The 16,907-nt window shown below is 44.1% G+C and overlaps 1 protein-coding gene across 1 annotated transcript in view; it reads left to right on the top strand.

The window, feature by feature from the left end:
- The window catches only part of TEX10 (testis expressed 10), a 108,124-nt gene that overhangs the window by 44,308 nt on the left and 46,909 nt on the right, over positions 1-16,907 (top strand). The window contains 4 exon segments of the mRNA XM_075828190.1: positions 1,965-1,969; positions 3,497-3,674; positions 6,900-6,988; positions 16,272-16,405. Coding sequence (XP_075684305.1) covers positions 1,965-1,969; positions 3,497-3,674; positions 6,900-6,988; positions 16,272-16,405 — 406 coding nt within the window.

Here is a 16,907-nt window from a genome sequence, read left to right as displayed (position 1 = left end):
TCAAATGGTACCAATAAAAACTGCAAGTCGTCCCGCAAAAAACAAGACCTTATACAGCTATGCCGACGCAAAAATAAAAAAGTTACAGCTCTTCGAATGTGACAATGGAAAAATTTAAAAAATGGCTTGGACGTTAGGGCCCAGAATGCAAGAGGTTAAAGGGAAGGTGTCATGATTTTTTTTTTTATTATTATTATATTGCTTTTTATAAAATATAAACAAATTTTATTAGTGTTTTCACGTTCTAATTTTTTCTGTGTTCAAACTTTTGCTGCTCTATGGGGGCTGCCATTTTTTTTTCATCTTTGTATGTGTCGATTAACGGCACATACAGCGATGGAATACGGCACATACAACCCCATAGAGAATGCGAACGGGAGCCGTTCCATTCTCTGAAGCGTACGCCGTCTGTGTGGGAACGGCGCAAGCGCCGCTCCCACACAGACCAAAACGAAGCTCGTTCGCAGAGCGAAATCCATCGCCGTGTGTGTGTGTGTGTGTGTGTGTGTGTGTGTGTGTGTGTGTGTGTGTGTGTGTGTGTGTGTGTGTGTGTGTGTGTGTGTTATGTTCGTTTATGTGATGTGTGTATTATGTTCGTGTGATACTGTCTGCTGAGACCTGTATCTAATCCTCCTACACTGTGCAGTCGCTCAGAAAATGGCGGCACACAGTGTAGGAGGTTTGAAGATTCAAACCCTTCCTTCTCCTGGCACTAGCCAGAAGAAGGGAGGGGGGATTGTGTGAGGACACTAGAGAGAGTGTGTCCACCCCAAATTTGCAGCATATATCAATGAGGTTGCTTTACCACAGTGACCATGCTGCAATGTTAGGAACTTCTCCCTCTAGTGCCCAGCACATGGAAATGTTATAAGTTAGAATCTATAATATTTCCTTACTTGTGAAAAAATTATAACCATGTGTAATCACTTAAATAATGATTGTTTAACTAAAAAAAAATTATTTCTTGCAACACATTCACTTTAAAACAGTCAAAATGATGGAACCCTTAAACCGTGACAAACGGAAACCATTTGCATTGGATCCATCACCATTGAGATCAATGGTGATGCAAACGGCTATTGTTTCCGTTTGTTTCAGTCAGGGTTCCGTTTGAGTTCCCCTGACGGAAAGCTCCGCTGGAACCCATGAACGGAGCTCTGACGCAGATGTGAATAAAGTCTAACTCCAGCGTGTACTTTCTAAGGCTGGGTTCACACGACCACATTAACGTCCATAATGGACGGACGTATTTCGGCCGGAAGTCCCGGACCGAACTCAGTGCAGGGAGCCGGGCTCCTAGCATCATAGTTATGTACGATGCTAGGAGTCCCTGCCTCTCTGCAGGACAACTGTAATCATGTTTTCAGTACGGGACAGTAGTTTCACGGAGAGGCAGGGACTCCTAGCATCGTACATAACTATGATGCTAGAAGCCCGGTTCCCTGCACGGAGTTCGGTCCGGGACTTCCGGCCGAAATACGTGTGAACCCAGCCTAATACCCCAGTGTGGATTCCTCTGGGGGTATTCCATAAGGTCCAAGGGATATTCCAGGCCTTGCTGTGGAAAAGGCAATATGCTAGGATTAAACTGGAAACATAGCAAATAGGTAAGAATTCGGATGGCTTGGCTATCCCAAATCATTGACTCTATTTCCTGGCCGCACAGCTACAGCAGGTCAAGGGTTGAGATCTGGGAATTACGGGGAGGCTAACTGATCATATAGCAGGGTTAACCGCTCATATAAATGGGCATTCTTCTCATATTTCTGCTCTGTTGGCGAGTTCTCTGGGGACGGTCCTTTCCCACCATTGCATTAGTGACATAGGTCTGGGACAAAATAAGATTTACTACAAATTAATGTAGTAAACTACTATGATTTCCCGCACAGTCTTTAATACGCAAGCTAGAACGGTCTCCCTGTCCATTACATCACACCCCTTACTAGATTTTATCTTTTCGGCAGGAGAGGTGAAGGGAGTTATTTCTGTCATTTACAAACCTCTCTCGGCACATCTGCAATGTGTTTTGGGGGGGGGGGGGGGCTAGTACTAATTGGAAAGAGGACTTGGGACCCATCACCGATTTATCAATGGTGTAAGAAGAACGGACCCTCTACAATATATCTGAGGCCAATCAAGCCCAGGGCCCGAGACCGAAAGGGGGCCCAGTTGACCCCGGTTCTCCCGAACCGGTTGTTAAAATTGCAGCCAGTTCAGAGAACCGGAGGTAAATCAGGACAATTGATTACTATAGTGTTGGCGAGACTGGAAAACCGCTCCTGATTTTCAGCCGTTTTTTTAATCAAACTAGCGTTTTTCGCTGTGTTTTTTTTTTATGGCCATTTTTGGAGCTGTTTTTCTATTGAGCCAATGAAAAACGGCTCAAGAGGTAACATACACTTCTTTTTACTGGGCGTCTTTTTACGCGCCCTTTTGTTTAAAATGAGGCCTAAAATAACGCCCTGCCAAAACAGAACGCCGTATTTCTTATGGAAATCAATGGGCAGATGTTTGTAGGCGTTCTGCTTCCGATTTTTCAGCCGTTTTTCGGGACGTTTACGGCCCTGAAAAACGGCTGAAAATAGCCTGTGTGAACACACCCTTTAAAGATATAAATATTTATCCAATATGGTGAACGTCGTAGTGGGGGAAAAAAGGTCAAAATGGCTGAATCGCTCTTCCTTTTTTTTGCCACTTTAACCCCCCCCAAAAAAAAATAAGTGATCGAAATGCCTGACTCCCCAAAATGTGGTAATAAAACCGACATCTTTCCACTTACAAAACGACGCCTTACGCAGCTCTGTACACAGAAATCTAAAAAAGTTACTGGGGTCACAATATGTTGATGCAAATTTTTTTTAGTTTCTTTCAAACTAAAACATAACAAACTATATATATATTTGGTATCCCTGTGATCGTACTGAATAAATATAACGTGTCATTTTCACCGTACATTGAACACTAAAAAAAAGAAACACAGAAGAAAAAAACTGCTGTTCTTACAATTCCACACCATTCAGAATTTTTTTTCCCAGCTTCCCAGTACAGCTGGGAAATAGCTGTAAATAGTACCGTTAGAAAGTACAAATTGTTGCGTAAAAACTAAGCCCTCGTGACTTTTTGAAGGCGGGGAGGAAAAAACAAAAGCATAAAAATGTTTTTTGTTTTTTTTCTGTATATGTGAAAAATGCTGCGTAACTGGACTATCTGTGCATCAATATGTCTATATACGGGTAGTTAGATTTCTGAAACTTTGCAATGGACCACACAATATGTTGTGCACAGTCTTGCGCTATAGGTAATACAGATCTATACTGTGTTTATATCAGACTATCCAGGGGCTAGAGGGTAAGTACATTTTTATTTTCTAGAAGTTTGGGTTTGTTTATTAGATGCAGAACGTTTGATAAAAGGTATCTGATTCAAAAAGAAATTCTTCCCACTAAAGCAAAAAAAAATTAATAAAAAAAGTATCATATTTTCTTTGTTGGTCTAGATTCTGAAGATGGTTTTTTTGTGCATCTGCCAGAAGATTTGCATTTAAAATTGGTGCAGCTGTTGTATTTTATTCCATTATTGTCACCTGACTTGCTGGCCCGTTTGAGCCAATTCTGCATTACTGAGAGATTCTCACCTACCCTCATTTCCAAGCTCATTGGTATATTCCATGCCCGGTGAGTAATTTGCTTAAAATATATTTGCGCTTATTTTATTGTACATCCCGTTATTAGTCTGGGTTCACATCTACATCCGGTTTCCGCTTTAAGCAGATGGTTTTTATTTATTATTCGACAAGTAAAAGAACGGACCGAAATGAAAAACAACGAAATTAAAAGTTTCAGGGTTTTTTGACCGATCCTTTCGACTGAACCGTCAAAATGCTAAAACTATTGCTTCGGTTTGTATTGGTTTAAAATCGGTTGTTCTGTTTTTGACTGATCCGTTATGTATACGTCCTGCAATGCTGGCGGGGATTCACTGGTAACTAGAGCGTGTACTGTGCAGTGACCTGTTCCATCAAGTTTCCCTTGGTCTCTGGAGCTGGATGAAGGAAAAAAAAAAAAAGTGCTGCAGTCTATTGATTCTGCAAAAAAACAACTCTTATCATGTCGGTGACGTACACTCTATTGCAAAATAATGCTTTATGGAGAGCTCATGCTTCCCAGATTTCTCATGGGATTTTTGGTGGGGTATTCACCTTTGAAAATCCGTGACCATTAAAGTACAATGCATGTGAATGGGGGGGTTTTAAATCCCATCCACATGTAGTGGAATATATCTGCACGGAACGGAGGGCATGCTGCAAATTCACAGCATATCAATCCTGTCTTGGATTTCACCCTTTGCAATGCATTGTTGCTGTTTTTGTAGAGAAATCTGCATCGGAAAATATCCGCCACATCTGAGCTCACCCTTACAATAAGTATAAACGGGCACGGACAACAATGAAAATCCAGTAATGAAGTGTTATTACTTATGTCTACAGGGCATAGCAGTGCTAGGTAACCTTAAATGGGTCATTAAGGCTCTGTGCATGTACATGTTCATTATACTTGGAGACTTATGACAAACCCCTATCAGTATTTTATTCTTTCTCTCTCCTCTTATTTGCACCCATAAGGACTCCACATATTCTTTCCCTAAGATACCATCAGGCAGGATTTTACATGCTGGTATAAGCAATCCTGACCTCTTTTCTTAATGCACTATCATACCTGAACAGACCGTAACCCTGCATATTAACAGCCCAGTCATAGCTATGATCCAGACATGTCTCACTTATCTCCACTATGTCACAATTCTCCACCATTATCGACTCTAAATCCTCAATCTCGTTAGTGAGGCTTCTGGCATTAGTATAAACGCATAATATTTTTTTTTCCCAGATTTATGAACTGTTCTAATCCCTCCCTTCAGTCCACCCCCAGTTCCATTACTTCTCCCCAGCTCACCTCCTATACTATAATTGCACCCCACCCCCAGTCCCTAGTTTAAACACTCAAGCCACCTTCTCCCCCCCCCCCCCTCCCCTAATCACAAAAACTTCAGCACCCTCGTCATTTAGGTGCAGCACATCCATCCCTACTGATTTTGGCTACGGATTCTCCATGAACCCAAAGCCATCCTTCCAGTCCCAACTTTTAAGGGAACGTGTTCACTCCCTAATCTCGTGATAAGTTCTTGAAAGTATTTTTTAGGAACTTTCACCTACCTCTAACATTGTCATTGGTGCCGATATGCACCATGACCACTTGGTCTTCACTAGCCCCTCACAATGATCTTTTCAACTCAATATGTAATATGCCAAACCCGAAGACAACAAACTGTTCGGTATTCCTGGTCTTTGTGACAGATTACCCTATATGTTCCCCCTAATAATTGAGTCCCCTGCCTTCAGGACCTATCTGCTACTATTCGCTTTCTTACTGAAGAAGTAATTTCACTGGTTGCTAGAGGAAGTGTCCTGCTGCAGCAGTGCTACCAATGAATTGATGTTCCCCTCATCTGCCAACTTGACAAAACTATTGCTGTGTTCCAGATCAGGAGTAGTACATGAAAGCTTTTGTACATTAAAATTCTACTTTGCGATGACCTTAGCATGCAATACTTTTAACTAATCGGGGGTGATATTATACTTATTCTGTTGGCATAGCACACATGCAATTGGCTGACATGAACAGACATTCAACACTTCTTCTCATTTGAGCAAGTAGTGGCTGACTTGTAGCAGATTTCTCTGTATATCCTCCAACTTCCTCCTTAGGCTACATTTACATGACTGTGAAAAAAATTGCCATTAAAAACTGATCAACTGACCGTTTTTCATTGCCATTAAAAAAGAAAGCTGGATTTCATTTGTCCCAACCCCCTGAAAACACCCCAGTGCCCGTGTAGATAGTGCTGCAATGTCCCTGTAGATAGTGCCACAGTACCCACTGTAGATAGTGCCCCCTGAGATGGCGCCACTGTAGGAGCGAAATCCCTCTGGCCGGGGATTCCTCATAAATGGAGCCCCTGACGTCTGTCCATATATGGACAGTGATGCCAGGCGAATGGAATCCCCTGCCAGAGCGGTCCGGGGATTCCGCTCCTGGAGTAACCCCCTTGATGTCACTGTCCATATATGGATAGTGACGCCGGGGGCTTCTCCAGGAGCGGAATCCCCTGACGTAGCGGGGTCCGGCTGCCGAGCATTCTGCTCCTACAGGGAGCTACAGTGGTGCTAACTACGGGGGATGGGAGGGGGGAGTTGCTATCTTTGGGCAGAGGGGTGCTATCTACATGGAGAGGTGCTATCTAAAAGACAGGAGTCCCCGACCAGAGATCTTCCGAGGCTCTGGCCGTGGCTTCCATTGTTGAAAACCCTGACTTCACTGTCCTTATATGGACACTAATGTCAAGGGCTTCCCCGGGCTCAGCGCACAAAGTAGACCTGTGTTCAAGGAGTCCTCAGCCAGGATCCGTTTTTACCGGCCGTTACAAGGATTGTTTCCTGAAAAACGTCCAGTAAAGACTGATCCATTAAGTTCTATGGGAGCTGTCTGGCAGTGAAAACGGCCAAAAATAGGACATGTGAATACACCCACAAAACTTCATTGTTCTGAAAACGGCATGTGAATGTAGCCTGTTTTGTGATAATGTTTTCATGCGACATTGCGATCTAAGTGTAATACAAAATGTTCATGTGACATTCCAGCAGTTCTTTCTGATGTGTTGCCCTATCTATCTACATTATTTATTATTTTGGGGATTCAGAATCACTTCTCAGGTTTCCATCGTTACATTCCAGAACAAATTAATATTGTAACACTGGAGCACTGTATAGTATAAATGATATATTAATATCTACTACAGTTTGCTTAGTCAAATTAAATAAAACCTAATCCTTTTTATTACAGGTCTTCATTTGGAAATTGCGTGTATCCAGCCCTTGAAACTGCAATATTTGATGTGGACTATTTTAGTTTTTTGTTCTCAACACTTACAGGTAAAGTATATTTTAATTAGTTTTTAATGTTCTGAATTTTCAGAACAATATAGTTCTATAGATGTATTCACACGGCCAGGAATACTGTCAGTCAACAAATGGAACAGGTACTGTTTTTGTCCATTCTCACGGCCCCCACTGAAGTCAATTTTTGAGAAAGCCATTCATGTTACTGTCCTTAAAAATTAAACCTGGCCCTCACAAAGAGACTCCCCGGGTACAGCGCTACTTTAATCGCTGGGGAAGCCCCTGACGTCACTGTATGTGTGTATGTGTGTATGTGTGTGTGTGTGTGTGTGTATATATATATATATATATATATATATATAACAGTAACGTTAGGGGCTTTGGAATGTGAGAATCCTCGGCCATAGCATCGGCAACTCTCTGGCCGGAGATTCCGCTCCTAGAGGGAGCCCCTGCTGTCACTGTCTATATATGGACAGTGACTTTAGGAACTTTGAAATGCTGGAATACCCAGCTCTATCTATGTGGGCACTTTGACGCTAGGTGATTGGGACCAAAAAAACGCTGACAATTTAAATCTGTTTTTTTAGTGGTCATGAAAAAACGTATGCAAATGGATGACTAACGCCCGTTACAAAAAGGTCGGACGGCCTAGAAATGGGTTCAATTTTAGAGACGCAGTGATTTTTTTGGTACTTTTACATTATAGTTTAATTTATATATTTTTATTTTGTCAAACATGCAGAAGAAATCTCCCCCCTGCATACAGTGATCTTTATAATTGACGTTATAAATTTGTTGTGCAGGTTATTACGGTCGATAACAAATGTGTATATTATGTATTGGGACTAATATTTAAATTATTGTATAAAAAAAAAAAAAATGCATTTGTTTTTTTTATTTACATTACTTTGTTTTTTTCTATTATTAATTTGACGTTATTGTTATTTTTCAACTTTAATGTACTGGTATATGTCTAGATCAGGGGTCTCAAACTCGGCCGGGTAAGTGGGCCGCATATAGAAAAAATGTGAAGTGGTCGGGCCGCATTACTTTCAAATTTGATACAATACAAAATTATTGTTAATCAATTAGTTATTTGAAATACTAGAACACTATATTACTATAATAATAATACTACTACATTACTATAATATCGCTAGGTTTAAAATTTGAGAGCTTTCTCCACGTGCTTATTTCAAGAATCCAGCTTTCCAGTTTAAGTGTCGCCAAATGCAGTCCTGCGTCCCAGTTAGCACACGTCAAGATTGGGCAGCCCCTTTTTAGATAGTGCCACAGTGCCCTCGGTGGATGCTGCCACAGCAGTGCCCCCCGTAGATGCTGCCACAGCAGTGCCCCCCGTAGATGCTGCCACATGTCAGGGGCAACCCCAGAGATGGAGTCCCGGGCAGAGCGCTAGTAGGCTCTTCCTGGGACTCCAGCTGTGCTCCTGACATCACTGGGACTCCTGCTCTGGGGAAGCCCCTGACGACATTGTCGATGTATGGACAGCGATATCAGAGGCTTCCCCAGAGTCCCGGAGAAGAGCCGATAATAGCGCTCTGCCCGGGACTCCGCTCTGGGGAAGACCCTGACACACTGTCCATATATGGGCAGCGATGTCAGGGAATTCCGCAGCGTCCCGGAGCAGAGCCTGTACTAGCGCTCTGCCCGGGACTCCGGCTCTGGGGAAGCCCCAGACATCGCTGTTCATATGTGGACAGCGATGTCGGGGGAATTCCAGAGTCTCGGAGCAGAGCCGATACTAGCGGCCCCAGGGGGCGTGCTTGAGACCCCTGGTCTAGATGCTAGTACACTAGATAGCCTGTGTACTGATAATACACATTCAGTTGTTAGGGCATACCAAGCAGGGAACCGTTCGTTCAGAGCGGAGGAGCAGAGGGAGCTCCTCCACTCGCCGAGGACTCCCCAGGCACAGCGCTAATTCAAGCTTCTTCGGGAAGCCTTTGACGTTGGCAAAGCTCTGGCAGGGGATTCTGCTCCTAGAGGTAACCCCTGATGTCACTGTCCATATATGGACAGGAACGTCAAGGGCTCCTCCTGGAGCGGAATCCCTGTTGCCGACGCACTGGCCGGGGATTCCGCTCCTAGAGGGAACCTCTGACGTCACTGTCCATATATGGAGAGTGACATCAGGGGTTCCCTCTAGGAGCGGAATCCCCGGCCAGAGCGTCGGCAACAGGGATTCCGCTCCTAGAGGGAGTTGCAATGCTATCTACAGTGGAGGGGTAGCGCTATCTACAGGGGACACTGGCGCTATCTATATCGGCACTGTGGCACTATATTTCGGCACTGGCAATAGGTGCAGCTGTGGGGGCATTATACTGTATGGGGCAGCTATGGGGGCATTATTCTGTATGGGGAAATTTGGGCATTTTACTTTATGGGGGCATTATACTGCATGGTGGTAGCTATGGGGGCATTATACTGCATGGTGGTAGCTATGGGGACATTATGCTGTATGGTGGCAGCTAGAGGGAATTATACGATTTGGGGCAGCTATTTGCTATTGTTCTGTGTGGGAGGCACTATGGGGGCATAATACTGTGTGTGCTGAATCGGGCGTTTAGGGCTGGATTAGAGGTGTGGTTTAAGAGAGAAAAAGTTGCGCGCGTCGCATCGGGTGTTCCTCTTTGTGATACTTGAAAGTTAGGATGGAGGTATATGGTATGTCCGTAGATCGCGTCACACGGTTTTATAGGTATCCCCCCTTGAATGTGGCGGTCAGCTTTCTCTGATCGCTGCCGCTCACTAGTGCGGCATCGGCCACATCTCGGCTTGATACTGACTAAATTCATGTGTTACAATACTAAACTATGCGGCCACACAGCTTCGTAACGAAATGTATGAATTAACGCTATTGAACAGTTTCAGGGTGCACGGCATCTAAATAGTATCGCTATATCAATGCATCGTGCATCCCTAATTCTTGGACAGTAAATTCACCATTAGCAGACCGTGCCGGCAGCTGCTGCCAAAGCAAATAAAATCATGGGATGCATAAGGCCTCATTCACACGGCAGGGTTTCCCGGCCGGGTGCCGGCCGTTCATAAATCGGCCGGCACCCGGCTGCATTAGGAATAATAGACCCCTAATGGGGCTATTCACACGACCGATTTTTTGACGGCCGGGAAATCCGTCCGTCAAAAAATAGGACATGCTCTATCTTCGCCCGGGTACCCGGCCGCCCGGCTCCCATAGAAGTCTATGGGGCCGGGTATTACACGGCCATCACCGGAATGTGTTCCGAGTGATGGCCGGGTTTCCCGGCGCTTGCGCTCTATCTCCTCCTCCTCACAGCGCAGAGTGCATGTGAGGAGGAGGAGTTGATGCCATTCTGACGAATGGCATCGCTGCACACTGTGTGGCAGGGCCGGGGTGTACAGCAGGTGGAGGGAGCGCTGTGCTGGCTCCCTTCCCCTGCTTGTTAAAATCACCCTGGCCCGGCGACACCTTCCATGGCGCCGCTAGCAGCTGCTGCTGCTGCGGCTGCTACTACTGTAGCGACACCACTATAGCAGAGCAGGGAGGTATCTCCCCGCTCTGCTATGTGCTAGCCGCACTTTAGCTCCTTGAAGGAGCGGAATCCCCGTGTTTTCGGGGATTCCGCTCCTGGACAGAGCGCTTGATGTCTCTGTCCATATCTGGGCAGTGACATCAGGGGAAACTCCTGAAGCGGAATCCCCGAACACATGGGGATTCCCCTTCAGGAGTTGCCGCTGATGTCACTGTCCGGATCTGCCCGGCCCGGCACGGATGCAAAACTTTATGCAAACCGGCCGGGCAGAATGGCCGATTTTACCGGCCGGCACTCGGGCTCGGGAACGACCCGTTCGTGTGAATCCCGCCTAAGGAGGCATAGATCCTCATGACCAGAACATAGTTTTGCCTCTATGCAAATCACTAGCCAGGCTAAAAAATTGTTTACAATTTTGGGCACCTGTGTATAAGAAGGACATAGCTGAACTAGAACAAGTACAAAGAAGGGCGACCGAGGTAATTAAGAAATGGGTGGATTGCAATACCAAGAAAGGTTATCTATCAAACTTTGTAATTAGATCGCCCCTAAGTTGTCTTTTTTTCTAAACTGAATAGCCCAATGTACAAGTATATAATAGGCTTGTAATAAGGACAAGGGGGCAACCTCTCGGTTTCACCATCAGACGGGGATTTTTTTCTGTGGGAGCAGCGAGATTATAGAAATCTCTGCCACAGGATGTTGTGATGGTTGGTTCTTTGAACAAGTTCAAGAAGGGCCTTATGCTGATCTTTCGCTATGGATCCATTTTGTAATTTACTTACTATTAAAATGTAATTTTAGCTATGCAAATTCTGTGTGAAGTTACTGCCACTCGGGGTGTCTCTTCCTGTAATCTGCTGTCCACCTCCTGTTGTGAAGCAAAGTGTGTCTCTAGTTACAGATAGGGTATGTTCACACGCTAAAGTACAGGGCTGTTTTCAAGGGAAAACAGCCTCTGATTTTCAGCTGTTTTTAAAACGTCTAATTTTTTTGGAGCCGTTTTTGGAGTATGTTTTTCTATTGGCGCAATGAAAAACGGCACCAAAAACAGCTCAAGAAGAGACATGCAGTGCTTTTCGGTGGAGTTTTTTTTAAGTGCCGTTTTTGTCAAACGGCCACGTCAAAAAAAAAAACGCCCCGTCTGAACGAAACGCAATTTTTCCCATTGAAATCAGTGGGCAGATGTTTGGAGGCGTTCAGCCTCCGTATTTACAGGCGTTTTTCGAGGCGTTTACTCCCCGAAAAACGCCTGAAATCACCAAGTGAACATACCCATAGGCTGCAAAAGATGCAGGTGTATCACTTAACTGCCGGCTATACGATTCTTTGGAGAAGTGGGTTGAAGCATAGAGAGGATGAGTCCGCAACAGGCATTCTGAATACAAGTCTATGGAGAGGGGAGAGGTGAGCAGGGAGGAGGAAGCAGAGTGAGAAAGACACAGGCTCCTAGTAAGTATTTTGTCACCCCAGTGCTGGATTCTCCGCTATAGTGCTACTCCTGTATAATCATCTCCTATATGTGTGTGTGTATAGGAGAGCGAGATATAGAGTGCAGAAGACACTGAGTATTAGGGATAAAGCCTGCAGAGGGGAAAACTGCTAAATTCAAAATACATCATATAATTGCTAGAAAGCGTTTTTCCTCATGTACACACATGACCGCTTATTCTGAAAGTTAGGTACTCTGTACGTAGAAAAAAAACAGACCCCTTATACGTGACAATCATAGAAAAAATATACTCTGAATTGTTAGGGAGTGTGATACTTGAACAAAAGTTAATGTATTACATCCCATGGGTCACTTAAAGGGGTATTCCAGTTTCACCAAATAAATGTAACTAAATTTCTCACAGTTTTCAAGATCTTTGCTTGCTGACCGTGAATTGTCATGTGATAATTACACAAGTGTTTGGCTCGTCACAAGACAAAGCTCTAATAATTGTACTGCAACTCTAATGAACCATGCACCCGTAAAGGTGTGTCCATCACATGACCAGGACAGATTTTCATCCCCTGGGAGTAGACCTTTAAAGCTCCTATTGAGTAGACGTTAAAAAAAAATCGTAAGGTTTTGATACTGAAGGTATATTTATAAACTGCATTATTTTATTAGAACAAAAAAAAACTTTTAGTTGCGGAGACTGGAATACCCTTAAATGCCCCAAACACGCGGGCCTTAACCATAGTGCATATAGTGCACTTGCACCAGGCACCCTGAGAGCGACTTTTTTCAACTGTATCCTCAGGACGCGGATACAGATAAAAACAGGATTCTTGATGGGACGCGGCACCAGGACTAAAATGGTGGAGCAAGGAGCCATGTGCTCCCTGCACTACCATTTGCTATGTGGCGATGCTGAGGATGGCTTGGCGCAGACCGTTGCGATCAGAGGTCACACTACATATTTTCCAGCAGGGGAAAAACACTTCTCTTAGCATTTTTGAGGAGTATTTTTAGTCAAGGAGTATGACGAAATTTACTGTAATTCAAGTTCACATTACGTAGGCATACGTTGTGTAAAAGCTCCTTATTTATTAATTCAAAGAAACATTACTGCTACGTTTCAGTTTTTTTCACAGAAACAATAGTGTAGTCGACTCCGCTTTTGTTTCCGTGAAAAAGAAAAAAACCGGAAACCTAGCGGAACGGAGGCAAACTGATACCAAATGAGAGAGTGCATTACCATTTTAATGGTATTTTTTAAATGGAAGCTGTAGTTTCCGTTTGGCTTTCCGTTCACCTGTTCCTCCGACGGAAAGTTTTAATGGAACTTATGAGTGGAACCCAGTGCTTATGTGAACCGGTGTTAAGGCTACATTCACACGACAGTGAAAAATGGGCGTGTGACAGCACGGCCGTATTCAGAACAATGCAGTTCTGTGGCTATATTCACATGGATGTTTTTTTAATAGCATATGAATACTGGCCGTTAAATAGGACATGTCCTATTTTTGCCAGTTTTTATGGCCAGTTGCCCCCCATAGAAGTCAATGGATCCGTTTTCAACGGGAATCAATCCTTGTGACGGCCGTTAAAAACTGATCCTGGCCAAGAGGACTCCAAGGGCACAGCGCTACATTGAGCACTGAGCTCAGGGAAGCCCTTGACGTCCCTACCGGAAACCCCGGCCAGAATCGGGAATTCCTCTCCTAGAGAGAACCCCTGGTGTCACTATCCATATATGGACAGTAACTTGACAAAGGCTGTATTGAGCAGCTGAAAGTTGCACTGTTTACTGCACTGATTGGAGAATAAATCCACTTTTCTCACGACCTCGGTTTGGAGTGCTGCCTCTTTTCTACTTGTTGTTTGGACATTGTGGGATTTACAAGTCAGATCCCTGGAGGTCGGCACCCATCTGGGCCCTGGAGGCTTCTCTTGTTCTGCTGTGCTGCCCACACTCTTTCCATATATAGACAGTGACGTCCGGGGATACTCCTGGAGCGGATTACCTGGCCAGAGAGTCGGCAACGCTCTGGCTGGGGATTCCACTTATAGAGGGAGCCCCAATGGAGGGGAGTTGTCTGACACCTACTACAAGGGAGGGTGTCTGGCAGAGCCATCTACAGGGGGGAGCAGCACTATCTACACAGTGTTCCAAATTATTATGCACATTGGATTTAAGTGTCATAAACATTTAATTATTCGTTTTCAATTAAACTCATGGATGGTATTGTGTCTTAGGGCTCTTTGGATCATTGTAATCAATCTCCGACACCTGTGATATTTAGTTTGCCAGGTGTGCCCAATCAAAGGAAAACTACTTAAGAAGGACGTTCCACATTATTAAGCAGGCCACAGGTTTCAAGCAATATGGGAAAGAAAAAGAATCTCTCTGCTGAAATGGTGCAATACCTTGGATAAGGTATGAAAACATTGGATATTTCAAGAAAACTTAGGCGTGATCATCGTACTGTGAAAAGATTTATGGCTGATTCAGAGCACAGACGGGTTGGTTCAGATAAAGGCATAATGAGGAAGGTTTCTGCCAGACAAATTAATAGGATTAGGAGAGCAGCTGCTAAAATGCCATTGCAAAGCAGCAAACAGGTATTTGAAGCCTCTGGAGTCCTGCAAACCTCAAGGTGTAGGATCCTCCAGAGGTTTTGCAAGTGTGCATAAAGCTAATAATTGGCCACCCCTAAACAATGCTCACAAGCAGAAACGGTTGCAGTGGGCTCAGAAATACATGAAGACTAATTTTCAAACCGTGTTGTTTACTGATGAGTGCCGTGCAACCCTGGATGGTCCAGATGGATGGAGTAGTGGATGGTTGGTGAATGGCCACCATGTCCCAACAAGGCTGCGACGTCACCAAGGATGTGGCAGAGTCATGTTTTGGGCTGGAATCATGGGGAGAGAGCTGGTAGGCCCCTTTAGGGTCCCTGACTGTGTGAAAATGACCTCTGCAAAGTACGTAGAGTTTGACTGACCACCTTCGTCCGTGGTACAAAAAGAAGAACCGTGCCTTCCGTAGCAAAATTATCTTCATGCATGACCATGCACCATCTCATGCTGCAAAGAATACCTCTTTGTCATTGGCTGCTTTGGGCATAAAAGGAGAGAAACTCATGGTGTGGCCCCCATGTTCCCCTGACCTCAACCCTATTGAGAACCTTAGGAGCATCCTCAAGCAAAATATCTGAGGGTGGGAGGCAGTGCACATCAAAACAGAAGCTCTGGGAGGCTATTCTGACATCCTGCAAAGATATTCAAGCAGAAACTGTCCAAATACTCACAAATTCAATGGATGCAAGAATTGTGAAGGTGATATCAAAGAAGGGGTCCTATGTTAACATGTAACTTGGCCTGCTAAGTTTTTTTTGATTGAAAGAGCTTTTGATTTCTGTAAATATGACCTCCTGATGCTGCAAATTCAACAAATTATCATTTTAGTTCTCTTTACAACCTTTAAAATGTTTTTATCTCTGTGCATAATAATTTGAAACCGTGCATTTTGAGTTTTTTACTTCTAAAAAAAAAATCCGTTATTAGATTTATTCAATAAAATTCGCATTATACTCCCAACGGTTGATGGCTTGAAGATTATACTGACTGTCATTTGCATCGACTATTTAGGAAAATCAGCGAAAAATAACATTTGCATAATAATTTGGAACGCTGTGTAGTGCCCACTGTAGATAATGCTACAGTGCCCACAAATAAAGTGCTGGTTCCCATATAGTGCCACAGTGTTCACATTGTCACTTTATATGTGGGCACTATCCACAATGGACACTTTGGTACTATGTGAACGCTAGCACTGTCTACAATGGGCACTGTCCCTTTATATGTGGGCACTGTGGTACTTGGCGCCCACATATAAAGTGACAGTGCCCATTGTAGATAGTGCCACCCATAGAACGCAATTGTTCTGAATACGGCCATTAAAAAAAATACGGCCGTCGCACTGCCGTTTTCACTGCCCTGTAAATGTAGCTTTACGCTGGGTTCACGCCTGTGTTGGTGTGTTCCGTTGTTCTGCTCCATCACAGGAGCAGGACAAGGGAATAACGGAACAAACTTCTGTTGCACAACGAATACCACTAGTTGCCGACGGAACCCGTTGACTTTAATGGGTTCTGTCAGGGTGTCAGTGATTTTACCCAACACAATTGCGCAGCATGCTGCGCTATTGTCTCCGGAAAACACTGCTGGATCTGCGACGGAGGACCCTAACGGGGGCTTCCGACGGAGATGTGAACATAGCCTTAGTGTTTGAAACATACAGCTCCTATTTTATTACTTTTTGTTGTTTTTTTTTTTTTTGTAGGATTTTCTGCAGAACAGTTGTCATGGATGCAAAGTAACAAAAGAACTTCTAGAGTGAGCAGTACCAGAGTCTCCCCGATCACACTTTATTTGACTGATCAGCCATATTTTGCACATCATCGGGCAGTCATGCAGGTAGAGTTATTTCATTACAAAAAGAAAAGTATTATATTGCCTAACATGGGAAAGTATTGTAAATGCATTGCAAGAATGGAGAATTAGAGCAGATCTGTCAGTGTTTTCACGTCAGCATCACCCTTCCGTACTTGGGTTCCGTCAGACCTTTCTGTCGGAGGAACCCATAAACGGAAAGGCAAATGGAAACCATAGCTTCTGTTTGCATTACCATTGATTTCAATGGTAATGCTTCCGTTGCAAATGGTTTGCGTTTGTTTCTGTTCCGTAAGGTTTCCTTTTTTTTTTTTTTGCGGAAACTATATTGTAGTCAACTAGTCAATGGGGTCCGCCGGACGCCATTGGTGTCAGTCGTACGACTGATAGATGTTCTGCCTCTATGAGAGGGGTTATCGAGTTTCGGACATGTTGCATTTCCATGGCTTAGGAGTGATTTGGCGCTGACTTTGACGCAGAAACAGTGTCTGAATCGGCGCCAAAAACCAGTAGAGGTGGCATGCCC

Source organism: Rhinoderma darwinii, chromosome 5, assembly GCF_050947455.1.
Source record: "Rhinoderma darwinii isolate aRhiDar2 chromosome 5, aRhiDar2.hap1, whole genome shotgun sequence".
Classification (NCBI taxonomy): domain Eukaryota; kingdom Metazoa; phylum Chordata; class Amphibia; order Anura; family Rhinodermatidae; genus Rhinoderma; species Rhinoderma darwinii.
The sequence above is the reverse complement of the archived record's forward strand: the minus strand, read 5'-3'. Positions and strand labels throughout refer to the sequence as shown.